Consider the following 22,192-nt stretch of genomic DNA (forward strand, 5'->3'; position numbering starts at 1 on the left):
CCCCTTTTCCTAAACATCTCCACAAGCTTAGCAAAAGTGTCTATTCTCATTCGAAGCATCTTCATAGCCTCTACATCGCTACTCTTGTAGATGTAGTTCAGATTTGCCATCCTCTTTCTATCTTGGACTAATATTGGACCATGGCTAATAACCGGCCTGTAACTGCGATGAACCGCTCTCATGTGGACCAACATGACTCATGCCTGAATCAAAGTTATGAGTGTTGATACCTGAACTAGTAGCTTCATTTGTCCGTCCTAGTGAAATCGATGTTGCGGTTAGTAACGGACAAATCAACCGTAAACCCTACCTAATGACCTAATAGTGGAGGGATGAAGGGTGGTTGTATGCTACTTACAACCATTGGAGACGATGATGACGACCCAGTCATGTCGGAGATGACGTTGGCGATATGGAGACGGGGATGAAGGGGATGAGCATGGCTAATAACCGGCCTGTAACTGCGATGAACCGCTCTCATGTGGACCAACATGACTCATGCCTGAATCAAAGTTATGAGTGTTGATACCTGAACTAGTAGCTTCATTTGTCCGTCCTAGTGAAATCGATGTTGCGGTTAGTAACGGACAAATCAACCGTAAACCCTACCTAATGACCTAATAGTGGAGGGATGAAGGGTGGTTGTATGCTACTTACAACCATTGGAGACGACGATGACGACCCACTCATGTCGGAGATGACGTTGGCGATATGGAGACGGGGATGAAGGGGATGAGCATGGCTAATAACCGGCCTGTAACTGCGATGAACCGCTCTCATGTGGACCAACATGACTCATGCCTGAATCAAAGTTATGAGTGTTGATACCTGAACTAGTAGCTTCATTTGTCCGTCCTAGTGAAATCGATGTTGCGGTTAGTAACGGACAAATCAACCGTAAACCCTACCTAATGACCTAATAGTGGAGGGATGAAGGGTGGTTGTATGCTACTTACAACCATTGGAGACGACGATGACGACCCACTCATGTCGGAGATGACGTTGGCGATATGGAGACGGGGATGAAGGGGATGAGCATGGCTAATAACCGGCCTGTAACTGCGATGAACCGCTCTCATGTGGACCAACATGACTCATGCCTGAATCAAAGTTATGAGTGTTGATACCTGAACTAGTAGCTTCATTTGTCCGTCCTAGTGAAATCGATGTTGCGGTTAGTAACGGACAAATCAACCGTAAACCCTACCTAATGACCTAATAGTGGAGGGATGAAGGGTGGTTGTATGCTACTTACAACCATTGGAGACGACGATGACGACCCAGTCATGTCGGAGATGACGTTGGCGATATGGAGACGGGGATGAAGGGGATGAGCATGGCTAATAACCGGCCTGTAACTGCGATGAACCGCTCTCATGTGGACCAACATGACTCATGCCTGAATCAAAGTTATGAGTGTTGATACCTGAACTAGTAGCTTCATTTGTCCGTCCTAGTGAAATCGATGTTGCGGTTAGTAACGGACAAATCAACCGTAAACCCTACCTAATGACCTAATAGTGGAGGGATGAAGGGTGGTTGTATGCTACTTACAACCATTGGAGACGACGATGACGACCCAGTCATGTCGGAGATGACGTTGGCGATATGGAGACGGGGATGAAGGGGATGAGCATGGCTAATAACCGGCCTGTAACTGCGATGAACCGCTCTCATGTGGACCAACATGACTCATGCCTGAATCAAAGTTATGAGTGTTGATACCTGAACTAGTAGCTTCATTTGTCCGTCCTAGTGAAATCGATGTTGCGGTTAGTAACGGACAAATCAACCGTAAACCCTACCTAATGACCTAATAGTGGAGGGATGAAGGGTGGTTGTATGCTACTTACAACCATTGGAGACGACGATGACGACCCACTCATGTCGGAGATGACGTTGGCGATATGGAGACGGGGATGAAGGGGATGAGCATGGCTAATAACCGGCCTGTAACTGCGATGAACCGCTCTCATGTGGACCAACATGACTCATGCCTGAATCAAAGTTATGAGTGTTGATACCTGAACTAGTAGCTTCATTTGTCCGTCCTAGTGAAATCGATGTTGCGGTTAGTAACGGACAAATCAACCGTAAACCCTACCTAATGACCTAATAGTGGAGGGATGAAGGGTGGTTGTATGCTACTTACAACCATTGGAGACGACGATGACGACCCACTCATGTCGGAGATGACGTTGGCGATATGGAGACGGGGATGAAGGGGATGAGCATGGCTAATAACCGGCCTGTAACTGCGATGAACCGCTCTCATGTGGACCAACATGACTCATGCCTGAATCAAAGTTATGAGTGTTGATACCTGAACTAGTAGCTTCATTTGTCCGTCCTAGTGAAATCGATGTTGCGGTTAGTAACGGACAAATCAACCGTAAACCCTACCTAATGACCTAATAGTGGAGGGATGAAGGGTGGTTGTATGCTACTTACAACCATTGGAGACGACGATGACGACCCAGTCATGTCGGAGATGACGTTGGCGATATGGAGACGGGGATGAAGGGGATGAGCATGGCTAATAACCGGCCTGTAACTGCGATGAACCGCTCTCATGTGGACCAACATGACTCATGCCTGAATCAAAGTTATGAGTGTTGATACCTGAACTAGTAGCTTCATTTGTCCGTCCTAGTGAAATCGATGTTGCGGTTAGTAACGGACAAATCAACCGTAAACCCTACCTAATGACCTAATAGTGGAGGGATGAAGGGTGGTTGTATGCTACTTACAACCATTGGAGACGACGATGACGACCCAGTCATGTCGGAGATGACGTTGGCGATATGGAGACGGGGATGAAGGGGATGAGCATGGCTAATAACCGGCCTGTAACTGCGATGAACCGCTCTCATGTGGACCAACATGACTCATGCCTGAATCAAAGTTATGAGTGTTGATACCTGAACTAGTAGCTTCATTTGTCCGTCCTAGTGAAATCGATGTTGCGGTTAGTAACGGACAAATCAACCGTAAACCCTACCTAATGACCTAATAGTGGAGGGATGAAGGGTGGTTGTATGCTACTTACAACCATTGGAGACGACGATGACGACCCAGTCATGTCGGAGATGACGTTGGCGATATGGAGACGGGGATGAAGGGGATGAGCATGGCTAATAACCGGCCTGTAACTGCGATGAACCGCTCTCATGTGGACCAACATGACTCATGCCTGAATCAAAGTTATGAGTGTTGATACCTGAACTAGTAGCTTCATTTGTCCGTCCTAGTGAAATCGATGTTGCGGTTAGTAACGGACAAATCAACCGTAAACCCTACCTAATGACCTAATAGTGGAGGGATGAAGGGTGGTTGTATGCTACTTACAACCATTGGAGACGACGATGACGACCCACTCATGTCGGAGATGACGTTGGCGATATGGAGACGGGGATGAAGGGGATGAGCATGGCTAATAACCGGCCTGTAACTGCGATGAACCGCTCTCATGTGGACCAACATGACTCATGCCTGAATCAAAGTTATGAGTGTTGATACCTGAACTAGTAGCTTCATTTGTCCGTCCTAGTGAAATCGATGTTGCGGTTAGTAACGGACAAATCAACCGTAAACCCTACCTAATGACCTAATAGTGGAGGGATGAAGGGTGGTTGTATGCTACTTACAACCATTGGAGACGACGATGACGACCCACTCATGTCGGAGATGACGTTGGCGATATGGAGACGGGGATGAAGGGGATGAGCATGGCTAATAACCGGCCTGTAACTGCGATGAACCGCTCTCATGTGGACCAACATGACTCATGCCTGAATCAAAGTTATGAGTGTTGATACCTGAACTAGTAGCTTCATTTGTCCGTCCTAGTGAAATCGATGTTGCGGTTAGTAACGGACAAATCAACCGTAAACCCTACCTAATGACCTAATAGTGGAGGGATGAAGGGTGGTTGTATGCTACTTACAACCATTGGAGACGACGATGACGACCCAGTCATGTCGGAGATGACGTTGGCGATATGGAGACGGGGATGAAGGGGATGAGCATGGCTAATAACCGGCCTGTAACTGCGATGAACCGCTCTCATGTGGACCAACATGACTCATGCCTGAATCAAAGTTATGAGTGTTGATACCTGAACTAGTAGCTTCATTTGTCCGTCCTAGTGAAATCGATGTTGCGGTTAGTAACGGACAAATCAACCGTAAACCCTACCTAATGACCTAATAGTGGAGGGATGAAGGGTGGTTGTATGCTACTTACAACCATTGGAGACGACGATGACGACCCAGTCATGTCGGAGATGACGTTGGCGATATGGAGACGGGGATGAAGGGGATGAGCATGGCTAATAACCGGCCTGTAACTGCGATGAACCGCTCTCATGTGGACCAACATGACTCATGCCTGAATCAAAGTTATGAGTGTTGATACCTGAACTAGTAGCTTCATTTGTCCGTCCTAGTGAAATCGATGTTGCGGTTAGTAACGGACAAATCAACCGTAAACCCTACCTAATGACCTAATAGTGGAGGGATGAAGGGTGGTTGTATGCTACTTACAACCATTGGAGACGACGATGACGACCCAGTCATGTCGGAGATGACGTTGGCGATATGGAGACGGGGATGAAGGGGATGAGCATGGCTAATAACCGGCCTGTAACTGCGATGAACCGCTCTCATGTGGACCAACATGACTCATGCCTGAATCAAAGTTATGAGTGTTGATACCTGAACTAGTAGCTTCATTTGTCCGTCCTAGTGAAATCGATGTTGCGGTTAGTAACGGACAAATCAACCGTAAACCCTACCTAATGACCTAATAGTGGAGGGATGAAGGGTGGTTGTATGCTACTTACAACCATTGGAGACGACGATGACGACCCACTCATGTCAGAGATGACGTTGGCGATATGGAGACGGGGATGAAGGGGATGAGCATGCAACGGTGCCGAAGATCTAAGTCATTGCCACCACCGCTGCCGGTACCGCAAATCGAAGTCGCGGCTGATGCTGAGATTGAGGCTGGATTGGTCCTCCCGCTAGAGGTGAGAGAGTAAATGGATGTGAGATTCTACATTTTACCGCCATCCCGCGCCTGCAGATTTGGGTCTCCCGTCATCTCTATGCATGCACCGAAGCATATGTCGTTTCCCATTTTGCGCCCGCGACAGCCTGGCTTGTCGAAAACGGCCTATTTGTGTGTTTCTAGCGAGTTAGGCTCTGGGATGCTTTGAAATTTGTGCATATGCGGGCCAGTCCCTCGTCTGAGCAAGCAAACTTTTTTTTGCATCCACTCGGCATGCTTGGCACGGTGATGCAACATACCAAACAACCTCTTAATTCGCCATGATTGTGGCTCTGGCGCACTGGTCCACAGGGGCACGTGCACCAAAACTTCTCGATTGTGGTCGACAAGGTCGGGCCGGTTCGGAAGAGGAGCGACGACAACAATGCATCGGCGGTGGTGGTCGTTCGGTAGTTCAAGGTCCTCTGTTCATTTCATTCATGTTTAAAGTTGTTGTATTTCGGATGAACCTTTATAATGAATCATATCCTTTCCTAGAAAAGTTATACGTTGGACATGCCAGCAGTTCCTCTTTGGACGGCTTTAAAATCCCGGGTCCATTCCATAGTACGCGTAGCACAAAACACTGCTGATCCCTAAAGTAGTCTCACACGGGCAGGCGAACCATCGTCCAGCACGAACACGTACACCTGTCTTATGCCAAACTCGAAATCGGCGCCTGGGCACGCGGAAGCGGCAGGGCACCACAGTGTCCACCATGCGGCCTCACATGGCCACGGCCTCCACCAGATAATTTAGAGATAAGATCTGGCCGTGTAGTTTATCAGTGGCACAGCGGCAGGCACTGTGGATCCGACAGTGCACGGCACATGGAGACGATAGAGAACCCTCGCTTGTTTTATGGGGCAGGCGGGCAGCAGCGGATCGTTCACTTAACTTGGGCCGCAACATCGTGCAATCAAGACGCTGTGACTCGTGTCCCTGTCGTGCCGCTGCGCTCCTTGACCCCGGTCTGACCATGATTGATTCTCTCCCTCTCTCGTTTTTCCTGGTGAGAAATTGACCATGATTGACCGGAGGCATGGAACGGAAGAGCTAGTCTGCTACCCTTCATCCTGAATTACTTCTGGCGAAAATGAATAAGACCGAGCTAGGGAGTACTAAACATGAGTACACCGTATCTATCTATCATCTCCTGTTGAAAAAAAAATTCTTTCTATCATCTTTACGGCCTCTGAAACAAACCAGGCAGCGCTAGTACGGAGAGAAAATATCCAAGGATTTAAGGGTGCGGATCTGTGGATGCGGCCAAGCCACATTTCAAGGTTGTTTCTTCTTGGTGTGGAGTGCAAGCGAGTTCCTTCTCCTTCTTGTCTTGGGTTGCATAATAATCATTTCCTTTCTGCCCGCTTCCATGGCTGTCTTGATCAGCGGATGCAATCTGATATGCGACGAGGGGCAGGGGTCGCATGGCTTCCGGCGCATGCACATGCACACATGGCCACCATGTGTCAGTTGAGGTTGATGCATGCACATGCAGACGACAGGATCGCCATCTCCAAGCCTGTCGTCGGTGCCGCGCGCCTCGCGCCGTCCGTCGCACGTTCGAGGGCCCAGATTGACGGTGGCATTCCTGCAAATACGGGCGTGCCTCGAGGCTGTTTAGACGAGGAGCTGGCCTATAAAGTCCGGCCGTGCTGCTCCGTTCGTCTCATCCAAAACTGAGAGCCAGTGAGCTTGAAGGAGCTCGGAGCGGCAAATCAAAGAAGAAGAAGAGTGAGAGAGAGACCAGGAAGGAGGACGACGCGATGCGCTGTGCCGTGGTGCTGCTGCTCGTCTTCGCGGCGGCGCGCGCCGCCGCGGTCGTCACCGACGGTGAGACACCTCTGCTCGGTCATGTACCCTCAGTTAGTGAGCTACAGTACTTGTCGCCGCATGATTTGGTTTGCAGGAGTACATGCTGATTAAGAGAAGTGCAGGATGTCATGCCTTTTTCCCTTCTTTCTTGCTCGTTCTTGTTGTCTTCTTCGTGTCATATTCACTGTGCTTCCTTGAGGCGCTCTACTTTCATTGGTTCTTCGTAAATCTGAATGCCCGGATTTGGAGCGACCAGTAGTAATATATAGTTAGTTTTTTTTTTTGAGAAGTAATATAACTAGTTCGTCGTCAAGTATCGTACTACTGCTATGTTCAGACTTCTTAAAGGTTACTGCTGATGACTTTGAGATCCTCAGATTAACATACGTAGTACTCCCTCCATCCGGAAATACATAATAGAGAGCACGTTAGGCGAATCACCGACAAGAGATTTTTCTTTCATGAAAATGGGAAGAGTACTTGACCCGGTCTCACAGGCAAGCGAGTCGTTACATGGTTGACCCACATGCATTAAGGACCATCTTGTGATCACAAACCGATCTGGTTAGGTATGGCACCATGCATGCATCAAGGATCTTGTTTGTAGAAAATGATTCTGGTTCGCTGTCATGTGCATGGTGCGTGAACTCGATCGTGGTCTGATTTTATTGACGTAGGGTATAACTGTCGGCCCACCCTCACATGGCAACGCATCTTCCTCGCATGTGTGCGTGGGCCACCTTTTCGATTTGAAACCAGTAAACGCGGTCTCCATGCACGTTCACCGTCCAAATGATCTATTTTTCTTTGTATAACTAAATACACATTAAGTACTTGATGTATATACTAACCCTAAGGAAAGTACGTAGTGTACTGGCAGTAGCGTGTGCAGAAACCGCCGCAGATCCCTGCAGCTACACCATGTGCATGCTCGCTCGATGAAGTGGGAAGTGAATGCGCCTGGCCTGGCACCCTCTCAGCTTACACTACGACGCCTGTCTGTCGGTGGCTGTTAAACGCAGCATGAGTTGGGGAGACAGCCCTGCGTGCTCCATCATCGTTGCAGCTTGCTTTCCTTTTCCAGCTCCAGCAGTAATGGCGCAGGCTCAGTGAAACACCAGAACTAAGACAAAAGTTACCTGCTGCAATTTATTTATTACATTCTTACTTAATCTTACTCGACTAAGACATGGTTAATTCTCAATCGACGTTATACTCGTGAGATCCATGCGGAATTTTCTTTTCAGTTTTTTGTTTTCTTCCTTATATCATTTGATATCATTTGACTGAGACTTCGTTAAGTCTCAGTTGAGACCTAGCCACATCCATTTATTTACTCTGATGGGTTGGTGCATGCAGGGCTCCTCCCGAATGGCAACTTCGAGTCGGGTCCGGCCAAGTCGGAGCTGGTGAACGGCACGGTGGTGAAGGGCGGCAAGGCGATCCCCAAGTGGGAGACGTCGGGCTTCGTGGAGTACATCGAGTCCGGGCACAAGCAGGGCGACATGCTGCTGGTGGTGCCGCAGGGCGCCTACGCCGTCCGCCTCGGCAACGACGCCTCCATCCTCCAGCGCATCCCCGTCGCCCGGGGCTCCTACTACGCCATCACCTTCAGCGCCGCCCGCACCTGCGCGCAGGCCGAGCGCCTCAACGTCTCCGTCAGCCCCGAGTCCGGCGTGCTCCCCATGCAGACCATCTACGGCAGCAACGGCTGGGACTCCTACGCCTGGGCCTTCAAGGCCAAGCTCGACGTCGTGGAGCTCGTCATCCACAACCCGGGCGTCGAGGAGGACCCCGCCTGCGGCCCGCTCATCGACGCCGTCGCCATCCGCACGCTCTACCCGCCCACGCTCTCCAAGGGCAACATGCTCAAGAACGGCGGCTTCGAGGAGGGCCCCTACTTCCTCCCCAACGCCTCCTGGGGCGTGCTCGTGCCGCCCAACATCGAGGACGACCACTCCCCGCTCCCCGCCTGGATGATCATGTCCTCCAAGGCCGTCAAGTACGTCGACGCCGCGCACTTCAAGGTGCCCGAGGGCGCGCGCGCCGTCGAGCTCGTTGGCGGCAAGGAGAGCGCGCTCGTCCAGGAGGTGCGCACCGTGCCCGGCTGGGCATACCGCCTCTCCTTCGCCGTCGGCGACTCTGCCGACGGCTGCAAGGGCTCCATGGTGGCCGAGGCCTACGCCGCGCGCTCCACCCTCAAGGTGCCGTACGAGTCCAATGGCGCCGGCGGCTACAAGCGCGCCGTGCTGGACTTCGTCGCCGTCAGGGACCGCACCCGGGTGGTCTTCCAGAGCGCCTTCTACCACATGAAGGCCGACGGCACCCTCTGCGGGCCCGTCATCGACGACGCCAAGCTCGTCGGCCTGCGCAAGAAGCCATCCGCACGTCGCCTCATGCTCTAATTAAGCTAGCCCCGCTGCCACGTCTTACTACAAACAATATATGCAAGCACACGGCGCCGGATCGGAGTGAGTAGTATTTATTGCTAGGCTTTTGGTGTGCCAACCGGGTGAGTATATGTGTGTGAGTTTGCCGTTGTCCGCCGTGCTTATACTTGCGGTTGCCCGGCGCTTGTTATTTTTGTTTCTTTCATGCCAATCAACAAAGAAAAGGGTCATGCTATGGCTTGGCCTGACGGAGGGTCACATTATCATCACATCACATAGGCCAGAATCAGGTGATGCAAGGCGCAATTCAATGGCAAATGCATGTTACTATTTCTCATTGAGAGAAGTTCATATTACAACCTCGAACAACCACCAGTCTAACATATAACTCTGAACTGCCAAACCGTTTATTTTACAACGTTAAACTACCAAAACCGGACAAAAAATAACCCTGCACGTGTCTGGCCATGGAGCTTCTTTGCATTAGTAAATCTATCTATCATAGGCGTAACAATACCTGAATCGGTGGCGGGCGTGACTTACAACCTTCCTCTGACAAGGATGTAGAGACGGAAGTTCTTTGCAAGATGAGACAATCAATTTGAAGCTGTGACTGTCCCTGCAGCAAGTGGAATAATACCAACACCCACACAGCCACCATGCATGGCATCGTGTGCAGACTGCAGAGTAGCAAGTATGAAACAGAGTTGCATTATATTCTACAAGCATCTACCAGATTTAGGTTCGAAGAGATATGGCGAGCATGAAAAACAGGCTAACCACTAAGAGATTGTGATGTTAGGCTCACAACTGAAATTTGTAGTGCCCAACACAAAATTTCAAGATAGTGGGCTCTAAACACAATTGCAGTCCTCAATTTCACGTACGTTTCGTCCTTCACAACTTACCATGTTTTGCCATGTCACACCACCAGGGCACTACACACTGCCCTTATACTCAATCTGGGAAAATTTCAACAAGTTTTGCTGAATAGAAAAAGATGGTATGAAAATTCAAATCCAGATCCATTTGGCTCAAAATGTGACCAAAAAATGAAGGTGCCCAGAATTTTGTGATGCACCCGGGGCCGAGGTAGTTCACAGTAATATCTACGGAAGAAGAGAACACAGGAGCCAATATGAACCAAAAAGGGAAAACGCGAAACAGATAGCCGCGGCCGGACCGGGATCATGGCATGCCCGTGCGTGTGATGCTTCACATGGACTTGAGAGCATCTCCAATAGCCGCCCAACGCGCCGCGAGCTAAAAACTACTTTGCCGCGCGTCCTTTGTCTCGTTTGGCGCGGCCGGCAGCGCTAGCTCCAACAAGCGCGCTAAAATGCAACGCGCGCGCCGCTCCAGCAGCGCGCGCGACTCACCGGGGCATATGCCATATATTGCATTTTGGACACAAAATGGATTTCAAACATTCAAAATGCAATGAACATGGCATATAAATTTCACACAAACAAGTTTATGAATAAAAGTTCATGCCCACAAGTTTCAAAATCATACCCACAAGTTCATCCAACCAAGTTCAAAATGCAAACCAAGTTTATGACACAAATGAAAGACACATCAAGCCTTGTCCTCGTCTTCTTCCTCATCTTCCGAAGACGATTCTTCCTCCTCCGAAGATGATTCTTCCTCCTCCTCCTCCGAATCATTGTCGTGCACCGCATCACGTGAAGCTCGGACGGTGTTGGCCCGCCCATGGCGGACGGAGGTGCACCCATGCCTCCCATGAGAGAAGCAAAACTCATGCCTCCCATGGCGGCCATGGCGCCGCGGGGGGGGGGGGGGGGGTGCTCCAAAGCCACCAATGCCTCCCATGGTCTCCATGGTAGCTCCAAAGCCACCCATGGAACCTAAGCCGCCCACGGTAGCTCCGAAGCCACCCATGCATCCCATGGCGCCAAGGCCACCGCCACCCATTATGCGAATCATGGCTCTTTTTTGAATCAAGACTTCTTCACGGGCAAGATTGACATACTCCTTTTGTGCCTTATTGAGGACAGATGTGTCCAAGAAGAACAAGTGCTTCTCCCATACCAACAATCTAGTTCGCTCCTCATTGCTCACCTTCCTCTCCTCCAAAGCCACCTTCCTCTCCTCGGCCGCCACCCTTCTCTCCTCGGTCGCGGCATCTTGGTTCCTTGTCATTTTCCTCACCTCGTTGGCTTGTTTTCTTGCCTTAACAATAGCTTCCATAGCATTTTTGAGCTCATCATCTCCTTTCCTCTTCTTCTTTTCTTTTGCGTCTTTCTTACACCCATCCGGTCGTTTTGGCTTCGAGTATGAAACCGAGTTGGGTGTGGGGCTTCTCTTGCCGTCATCACTTGATACATCACCCTCCTTCTCATCATCATCCAACTCAATTGTTCGCTTGCGTTTGTTCCTCAAATCCAAATCATCCAAATCATCACGCTTCTTCCATTTCTCATCATCCTTCAACACGTCATAGCAATGAGCCAAGGTAAATGGCCTTCCTTTCTTGATCTTCCCCTTCTTGGTCCTCTTCTCCTCTCCTTTGAACAAGGTTTTGTGCAATGTTGAACTACATGAAAACAAAACAAGTTAGCACTTCAAACACCAACAACAAGTATGATGAACATGGATGAAATGACAATTACTCTATCGTCCTCATTGGTGCCACTTGGGTTCAACTTGTCAACCGCCTTTTGTGCGGCCGCCCACTTTTGACAATCCTTGTTGATTGTCGACCACCGGGACCGAAGAGATCGCTCGGAGCGGTCAATTCCACTCACGTTGTGAACATCAAAGTGTTCCTTCATCCGGTTTCAATAAGCGTCACTACTTTGATCACCTCCAACGGATGGATCCCTCGACACTTGCAACCAAGTATTGCATAATAAGATGTCTTTGGCATTGGTGTAATTGCCCGCTCTTCCTTTCGGTGCGTCGACAATGCCCTCACCATCCTCGTCCACCTCGAACTCATGGTCATCAAAGTGCATGTCATTGGTTTGAGACCAATGCGAATTGTTGGAGCCAACACCCATAGTTGACATGTATGCATCATCGTTGAGACTACAAAATATATAGAACAATGCAAATAAGCTATCTATATGTATGCATTCAAAAAATAACAAGAAAAAAAAGTTGGGGAATTTTTCTACCTTTGGGGCATATCGTCGAACACATTGTGCGCGTCGGCCGCCGGCTCAACGAGTGAGCTCGCCGGCGCTTCGGTAGCCGCCGCGCCCGTCACACGCCCTGCAAGCTTCTTCCTTGACGCCTTCGAGGTGCCGGAGCCGTCCGCCGCCTTGTTCTTCTTCGCGGATGTCTTGCCCTTCTTCGGCCGCGCCGCATTTGGGAGCTTCTTGGGGGGGGGGGGGGGGGGGGGGGGGGCACGGGGCGGCGCCGGCGCGACGCCACCCGTCGCCGAGGTCATCCGCGACGGCATGAAGAGGCCGCGCGCGAGGCTGATGCTCGGAGGAGCTCCGGCGGAGGCGAGGCCAACGCTCCCCGCGCTAGGGGTTGCGGCGGCAGTGGAGGGGTCGCGGCTGTAGGTGGGGTGAGCGGGGTGCCGGCGCGTTCGTCCATCGGGTCCAGTTCGCCGGCGCCGGCGCGTGGGGCGAAGGTGGCACGGAGGAGAGAGTGCGGCGCGAGCGCTCATGTGTGCCGCGCGCGGAAGCGAGCGCCCCAAATACACAGCGTGTGTTGGCGATTCGGACCACGTACCAAATTCCATATGCCGCGCGCGGTTATTGCGCGCCCGCTGGAGCCACTCTACCGGTTGTGCGCGCGCTAAAATGGCCAAATTTGCGGCGCGGCGCTTGTTTAGCGCGGTTGTTGGAGATTCTCTGGCTGGCTGCAGCCTGCAGGTGGCCTATTCGGCGTTCTTTCGTGGTGCCGGCCGTGCCGGATTTTGTCCTTCGTAGCTCTCCATCAGAATCGGAGCTGCGCTGCTTGGTCGTGGATGGCTGAGTTTGGTGTGGATCTTTATACAACTACACGCGGCCTCTGCAGTGCAGGTTGAGTCAGTGATCGCTTATGAGTTATGACAAAGCCGGAGTCGTTTACTTAGTGTTTAGGGATAGTGATGACGCCTCTAGGAGAGAAGTGATGAACTTTGATCGTGCAATGAACTTTGATCGTGCATGTGGTCTCGGCGAGGTCCTCTTTGGAATGTGTGCCGCTCAACGGTTGTAATGGGTTTTCTCGGTTTTTCATAAGAAACTGGGCAATCTGCTTTTCGCTCGGTTCTACCTAATTAATTGCGCAGCTTTTCTCTTCTTAACGAATGCAGAAATTCTGCCATTTCAAAAAAACACACAGAAAAAAGGGCTTCTTCGCCGACTGCTACGGTGCTACCGGCGCTACTGTGGTGTGCGTTCACACGGAAGATCAACTGCAAGAGTTAAAGACCAGATGGTCTTCACTTCCCATAATTAACTGGTCTCAGCTAACTACTGGAATCCATGAGTAGCACGTGTCTGATCATGGAGCTCTCTGTATTAGTAAGGGCGCGTTCGGATTTCCTCATCTCTGCGGCTCCGCGCCGGAGCGGAGTGGCAATCCTGTTTTAATTTACAGAGCTGGTAAAATGCAGCTCCGCGCGCTCCGCTCCGTGAAGAGATGCCGAACAGGCGCTAAATCTAGCTACCATTAGGTGTAACAATACCTAAATTGGTGGCGGGCGTGACTGACAACCTTCCTCTGACAAGGATGTAGAGACCAAAGTTCATTGCAAGATGAGACAATCAATTTGAAGCTGTGACTGTCCCTGCATTTTCTTTATCTGAGCAAGTGGAATAATACCCACACCCACACAGCCACCATGGCATCGTGTGCTATTGATCGGTGGTCAAGCGCCCAGCAGAGTAGCAAGTATGAAACAGAGTTGCATTCTACAAGTCTCTACCGGATTTAGCTTCAAGAGAGATGGCGAGCCTGAAAAACAGGCTAACAACTACTCCCTCCGTCCCATAATATAAGAACGTTTTTGACACTAGTGTAGTGTTAAAAACGTTCTTATATTTTGGGACAGAGGGAGTAAGAGATTGTGATATTAGGCTCACAATTGAAATTTGTAGTGCCCAAGACAAAATTTCAAGATACTGTGCTATAAACACAATTGCAGCCCTTAATTTTCACGTACTTTTCGTCCTTCACATCTTACCATGTTTGGCCATGTCGGACTTCCAGGCATTCAACATGTCACTATGAGCCAGGGCATTTCCTAATCTCATTTAGGTAACTTGTCATGCTCATGCAATCATCTTCGATTAAATGTTTTGATTATACGAAGGTGCGCTAGGGAGATAAAAATTAGGAGCTTCCACTTGACCACTTTGGTTGGACTCTAGGTATGAGCTCACGATAGAGTATAAAGTTAGTTCCCTCTACCCAAGATACTGCTAGTAAAGCCCAAGAGATCAATCTTGTACATTATCGGGTCCTGATACCTCCCGTGCACATAGGCAACGAACTAACAAGAAATCAAATAGGTAATTTACTAGATATGTTCCGCTTTTTATTACACGGAGAAGAAGAGGAACTGACAACTCCTAAACCACGATGGAGAAGAAGAGGAATCAAGAACCCCTAAACCTCAATTGATTTCTTGTCTATCTTATGACGGGAAGTGAGGCATATATAGGAGACTGGGCAGAGAGGTTGGGCACGATGCGACAAGTAGTTCCACCTTAATTTATTTTGAAAATGACATGAAATAGTGGGACACAATGAAGAAGAGGTTTGGTTTTCGAAAAGGAGGCTCACCCCCGGCCTCTGTAACAATGAAGAAGAGGTTACCACCCTACAACAACAAATAATGAAACATTAACGATTCATAAATACATTCTCTACTATTGTTTTTGCTTCATATATAAGACTTCATAAAAACATGATATGAGGGTTGGGAGGTAGGAGCGTTGGGTGAGCACGAAGAGAGGCAGCGATAGCGTGGATCGATTAGGTCATGAGATAATTGCATCGTTGGCTCGTACCAACTAGTGTATGGAATAGAGACAACATCGGAATAGGGAAAATATCAGCTCCTTTTCTTGCCTCGGCTCGGCTGATCAGCAATCCCCTCGTCATTGTTTTCGGCAAAAGTGGCTTTGGCGATAAATCCAGTGGAGGACGCGGACTCTGTCGCATATCGATCCTCACGTGGACCTAGATTTTGCCTTATTAGGGTATCTCCAACGGCAACCCGCCAATTTCCACCCACATCCCTCCGCGGACAGGGGGACCAGTCCGTGGACATGGATGCGGGGGGGCCTCCATCTAACGCTGCACGCATATATTTCAACAACAATCCAAAAAACCGGACGAAATTCGTTCAAACTTGACCGGATTTTCATACAAACTGGACGAAGTTCATGCAAACATAGCGGATTTCATAAAAACATGTCGGAATTCATTAAGGCATCTCCAAGGCGGACCCACAAACCACCCGCATCTTGCAGACAGTGTTGTCCGGAGCGCGGAAGCTATCCAACCCGGACCTATACCGGTCCATGGGGCGGTCCAGACGCGTTTTCTCCCGCATGTTGGAGGCAAAGAGGGGTCGGGCACGATTCTACAGGTTGTTTCACTTTTGAATACATTTTTGACAAGTTTCAATTTTTACCAGGTTTCAAATAGTGAAACTTGATAACCATAGTATTAAGTTTTGCCAAGTTTTACCAAATTCCATTAGAATGCACTCAATTTATAATATGAAGTTTCTATTTAGGGTTTAACATCTAGGGTTTGGCTTTAGTATTTGAAACTTGGTTTAGTATCTCGTCAACTTTTAGTAGCTGAAATTTGATTAAGTTTTACACATGGGCGGACCGAGATCACGACATTATCAGGCGTGAAATCAGCATTGGGAACTGTGCGCGTACGGCGCAAGTTCACGTTACTACCACGTAAGTACTACTCCTATGGACCTCACGTCTGGTCTCATCGATGGAACCAAACACAAGCACATGCACGTGAACGTGTACCGAACCGGGACGACGAGGACAACGACGCGGCCGAGGTCGCGCTTTAGCTGCTGAGCTGCAGTTCGAATCCTTCCATGGATTGGCCTTCAGCATTAGCAACCGGACGCTCAGATGGGCTCAGGCGTTCCTAAGTGTAGGATTTTTTCTTAGCAAACAGATAAGTGGATGACTGAAGCAATCAAGAACTGTGTGCCGTGGCCCCAGCGGCTGTGGCTGGAGGAGGCTCGCGGCCAGCAGCGGCCCGAGTGGCCCAGCTTGAACGAGGAGGGGTCGAGTTCGAGTAGCTGGCGGTCACGAGTTAGCTGGTTCCCCAATCTCCCCTCGCTCGTCGTCGTCGCTTCCTCTGCCGACCGGGGCCCGGACGGAGTACATGCACGTTCACCCGATGGGGGACGACGGGGTCGGCAAGTCGGCGTGCGGCGCGATCAGGCGGTGGTGAGCGAGACCGCTACCGACACGAGCCGTCGCCGTCGCAATGCTTTTTCGGAAAGAAATAGTAAGAGATTAACCAAGTAAGTTTAGTTCACTCGAGTGCATGGTTGTTTCTAAAGAAACCGATTATACAAAGCACGACGAATTCAAAAGGGTCTATTTGTTGCTGGTTATTCAGTGGATGGCTCGATGAATGCTTGGTTGCCTATCTCAACAGCGTGCGAAGAAAGACGCTTTCCATCTTCTTATAACCTGAAATGATTTGGAAAGGGATTATTCTCTATCGTGACGTTGTGGTACACAACTACACGAAAGTGCTCTTGCGATAACGAGCTCACCTGCATCCTTTGCTACAGGAAAATCTGAAAGAATTCGAACAAAAATTTAATAACAAACATTGATGTGTGTTTCGCATGCGTCCAAATTTTTACGATGCAATGATATTTATGGAGGTCTGGACAAAAAAACTACCTTGTATTCACAAATGTGTTCGAAACATGTATTTTAAAAAATATACATCATGTACTTGAAAACGTCCAAAGTGTATCAAAAAAAATATATTTAACGTGTGTGCTAAAAATGTATGTTGTGTACTCACAAAAAGTAGACATGTATTAAAAAGAAAACCGATTAAAACCGACAAAGAAACAAAAAGGAAATTAAAGAAAACCGAGGAATACAAAGAAAACCAAGAGAGAAAGAATAAAACCGAAGAAAACCATAGAAACATACTCCCTCCGTCCCAAAATAAGTGTCTTGAGCTTAGTACAAATTTGTACTAGAGCTAGTACAAAGTTGAGACACTTATTTTGGGACGGAGGGAGTAGAAGACACTGTATAAAGATGGAAACAATAAAAAACAAAGAAAATAGGTGAAAAACAATGAAAAACCAGAGGAAACCCAAAGAAAACGAAAAATGGAACGAGCGAGCGAACTGCAGTTATGTACGTGCGTCAGTGAGCGAATGCGCTGATGGTCTGACCTGGTTCGCTTGCCCGTAGGCGATTCCTAATAGAATCAGTACGGACGAGACATAGCCCTGGCACACTATTTGATTGCGGTGACTATATCTCGCATATAGCAAGCTGAAAGAAGCTCTTGCCTTAAGCATTTACAGTATCAGGCCGGCCCATTAGCTCATACTGAAAAGAAATAGAGACGAAAAAGGGGGGCACACGGGGATATTGATCCGGGCCTTCTGTCTGCTGCTAGACCCTGGCCCTGCTTCGGATTAGTGATAAAGTAGTACGGCGCGACCTATTTGAGGCGAAACGAGCCGGTTTTCTACTAGTTTTTTGTATTTTGCTTTTCTCGTGTTTTTCTTTGTTTTCCTCAGCTTTCTCAGGTTTTTTTCTCTTTCTTTTTTCACTGTTTTCCTTCATTTTTGTTTATTTCTTTCTCGGTTTTCATTGGGTTTTTGCTTTTCTATAAAAAGAAATTATTTCTTATTTTCATCAATTTTCTTTGTTTTCTCTTTGGTTTCGTTGTTTTTCTAATATATTTTTCTAATACATGTTTAGCATTTTTAAGCGCTTGATTAACATTTTTCAAATACCAGATTAACATTTCTTTTAAACATGGTCAACATTTTTTCTATACACATTAATATTATTTTCCCAAATGCTTGACTAACATTTTTCAAATACAAGTTTACTATTTTTTTAATACATGGTCCACATTTTTTATACATATTTAACACTTTTAAATACAAGGTTAACATGTATTGAATACATGTTTAACATTTTTAATTTATACATTTAAATTTTTTCAAATAAAAGTTTAACATTTTTTAATACATGGGCAACATTTTTGCTATACACGTTTACCATTTTTGAAATGCAGGTTTAACTTTTTTTAATACATGGTCAACATTTCTTCTATACATAGTTAATAATTTCAAATGCTTGATTCACATTTTCAAATAATTTTTTGATTATAAAGTTTTTTGGTGAATAGTTCTTTAAATACATGGTCAACTTTATTCACACATTGTATTTTTTGTATACATGCTCAACATTTTTTAATACACATTTAACTTTTTCAAATGCGTGATTAATACTTTTCAAAGAATTATTTAAAGTAAATTTTCTAATATATATGTTTAAATTCTTTTGGAACTTTAAACAAAAGTAAAAACAGAAATGAAAAAGGTGAAAAGACATAAAAAAACAAAGATGTAGCGTCCAGCGCAGCTGGGCTAGCCCATCTGCAGCTGCCTTGACGCGAGGGTTCCCTTGGTCTCGCTACAAGCGAGAGGGGCGCCCCTGTTTGATCGATTATATTTGTTTGTGCGTGTGTGTGTGTTCAGTCTACCGGGTTTGCTCTCATCTCCTCCTTCTGTTTCCCTAAAAAACAAAGAATCTCCTTCATCTGCACTGATCGCCGGAGGAGAAAAAAATGCGGCAAGGCCGGCTCACCAATCTCTATTACGTGTGTGCTTCTATTTGCTCTAATCATTGATTCCTAAACACCCAAACTATATGGCTAGGGTTTTGAATTTTAATATTGCAATAATTGAGAACCGGATTACTGTGTTTATAATTTTTTGACGGTGCTTCACATCTATCTGAGAATTACATTAATATGTTTTTTTTCTAAACAAAAAAGACAGAATGATCCATATCGTTCGATTGCTTAAGTAATTTGTTTTTTCAGATATTAGGGTGATCTTACCATTTTGCGGATCAGCTTTGTGTTCATTGTTCAACTCTATATATTCAACTACTATTTCACGTAAAATGGCTCATTTTGGAAAGTACTTTTACTGCCGGATATTTTGCAAATGGCGCATAAGAGGGGGTTGACATCATGTCAGCGATAGATTCTACGCGACAGGTGGGTAAAGTGAGTTAGAGGCTCGATTCGACAGACCTCTACTTGCTCTGACGATTGGCATGTTCTTTTTTTTTTGCCGGCAGCTGAGCATCTCTGAAGGCTTGACTTGCTGTCCCACTTTCCCGCAATTCAGCCAAAAGACTCCAGAGATTCTACATTAACCGAGAAGCCGTGCGCTTCTTCGGCAGCTGTGTCTAGTATTGCTTGATAATCACACGTATGTGATGGAGATGTCCATGTGGAAAGCGGACTTTTCTTCCTGGGTCCGCCCCTGGTCCACACATGTACACAAGTATCCTGAACGAGTTAAACACCAAGACGACAGTACAGCAGCATGTAGAAGTTCCTAGAATAATAATTCAGATGTAATATTCACAAGAACTAATCATTGAAAATTCAAGTGCCACAATACCACAGCACTGAGAAATTACAGGGACTCTTCATTTATGGTCGTTTATACAACGCGTGAAGAATCGAGAGCCGTTTACGGATGTGTGTACGTGATTATAGCCTACGGCGAGGAATACTTCTGTATGATATTAGGATTGCCCCCCCCCCCCCCCCCCCCCCCGCTTTACATGTTATATGGACACTCCAAGTTTTCTTTGTATTTCATGAGAGAACATTAATTGGCTGTGTGCATCTTAGCTATGCATAAGCCGGGTATAATACTTAAATATTTTAAGTAATAAAGCGCCCCTTTTCAAAAAAGATGAAGCATCGAAATTTTGTGCTTGATTTTTCTTTGTGAGAAAACTTTCAATCTTTTCATCTTCAATCATGACAATACAATGAACATCAGAAATAACAAAAAGTACATCCAGATCCACAGACCACCTAGCGACGAATACAAGCACTGAAGCGAACCGAAGGCGCGTCGCCGTCATCATCCCTCCCTCGCCAGAGCGGGGCGAAACTTGTTGTAGTAGATAGTCGGGAAATTGTCGTGCTAAGACCCCATAAAACCAGTGCAGCAGAGTGCTTGTTGACCCAATGAATTTTGCGGAGTATGCTGAGGCCGATCAGGTGCCCTCCACGAACTGAAACTTGTAGTGCCTAAGACACAATGTCAAGATACTGGGTTCTAAACACAATTGCAGTCCTCACTTTACACGTATCTTTAGTCGTTTACATCTTACCATGTTTGGCCATGTCGAACTACCAGGTATTCAACATGCCACTATAAACTGGGGCGTTTTTCTAAGCTCATTTAAGTAACTTGCCATGCTGATGCAATTATCTTCGACTAAATATTTTTGAGGGAGTATAAAGTTAGCACCCTCTGCCCATGATACTATTAGTAGATAAAAAGCTAACAGGTCTCTGTTAGGATGATCTCCACCGTGTGGGCCCAACGGTTCACCGGGCCCTTAGATCCGTGCCCTGATCGGGGGCGCTCAACCCATTATGGTTGACGGGTCCCTGTCACCTGCACTATATAAAGAGGTGGGGGCCGCGGCTCGCAATACGAGGTTCATCGCGACGCCGTACACCCCACCGACATCCCCTACCGATCTAGGGTTAGTGCAGTGCTGAGAGGAAGCACCGCCACCACTACTCTCTGCCATCACCGGCACCATGGCCGGCACCTGATACGTCTCCAACGTATCTACTTTTCCAAACACTTTTGCCCTTGTTTTGAACTCTAACTTGCATGATTTGAATGGAACTAACCCGGACTGCCGCTGGTTTCAGCAGAATTGCCATGGTGTTATTTTTGTGCAGAAATAAAAGTTCTCGAAATGACCTGAAACTTCACGGAGAATATTTTTGGAATTAATAAAAAATATTGGCGAAAGAATCAACACTAGGGGGCCCACACCCTGTCCACGAGGGTGGAGGGCGCGCCCACCCCCCCTAGGGCGCGCCCCTGCCTTGTGGGCCCCCTGAGGCCCACCGACCTCAAAACTCTATATATTCACGTTCGGGGAGAAAAAAATCAGAGAGAAGGATTCATCGTGTTTTACGATACGGAGCCGCCGCCAAGCCCTAATCTCTCTCAGGAGGGCTGATCTGGAGTCCGTTCGGGGCTCCGGAAAGGCACTACAAAAAAAGACACATCCGTGACATTTTGGGCTGAGAGAATTTTTTTCTGTCTACTTATGACACTTCTATGACGATAATTGTGACAAAATCCGGTATCATCATAGATGTGGTGGGCTCCTACTTCTATGACAAAAAATCATGACAGAAAATGGGCTTTTCGTCCTGGGCGGGGTGGAGACGCAGCTGCATGACATTCTTTGGGCCGTCCATGACGGAAAAAACCGTGGTAGAAGCGAGGGCGAGGAAAATATCGGAGTGTTCCCGGTTACGGTGGGTGGTCGGAGCCGAGCGATGCACGGAGGTTTGCGCGTTTCTCTCATACACGCACGCGCGTGGGTGCGAGTCGTTGGGCTCTAACTGAACCCGAGCGAGGCGTTCGCCTACTGAATCCGAGCGATTGCACTGCAGGCTACGCGTTACTGAACCCGAGCGATCGATCGATGGCTGTTAACTGAACCCGATCGAGCGATTCCTTCGCTACTGCTGCTAACTAAAGCCGATCGATGCTGCCTCTAGATGAACAGTGAGTGTTGCTGGGGGGTTTGGATGAACAGTTCCCGGTGGGGGTGGATGAACAGGACCCCCGTGCTGTTGCCTCTGGATGAACAGGACCCCGATGGATCGAGCCGGTTGGGGCTGGATGAACACGACCC

General features: G+C 47.9%; 1 protein-coding gene across 1 annotated transcript; it reads left to right on the forward strand.

Moving 5' to 3' along the window:
* Positions 1-6,588: 6,588 nt before the first annotated feature.
* Positions 6,589-9,529, forward strand: LOC123164189 (uncharacterized). The gene is made up of 2 exons (XM_044581606.1): positions 6,589-6,888; positions 8,230-9,529. Exons 1-2 carry the CDS (start codon positions 6,822-6,824, stop codon positions 9,273-9,275), a joined length of 1,113 nt encoding a protein of 370 aa, XP_044437541.1. The 5' UTR covers positions 6,589-6,821; the 3' UTR covers positions 9,276-9,529.
* The last annotated feature ends 12,663 nt before the right edge of the window (positions 9,530-22,192 follow it).

Source organism: Triticum aestivum, chromosome 7D, assembly GCF_018294505.1.
Source record: "Triticum aestivum cultivar Chinese Spring chromosome 7D, IWGSC CS RefSeq v2.1, whole genome shotgun sequence".
Lineage (NCBI taxonomy): Eukaryota > Viridiplantae > Streptophyta > Magnoliopsida > Poales > Poaceae > Triticum > Triticum aestivum.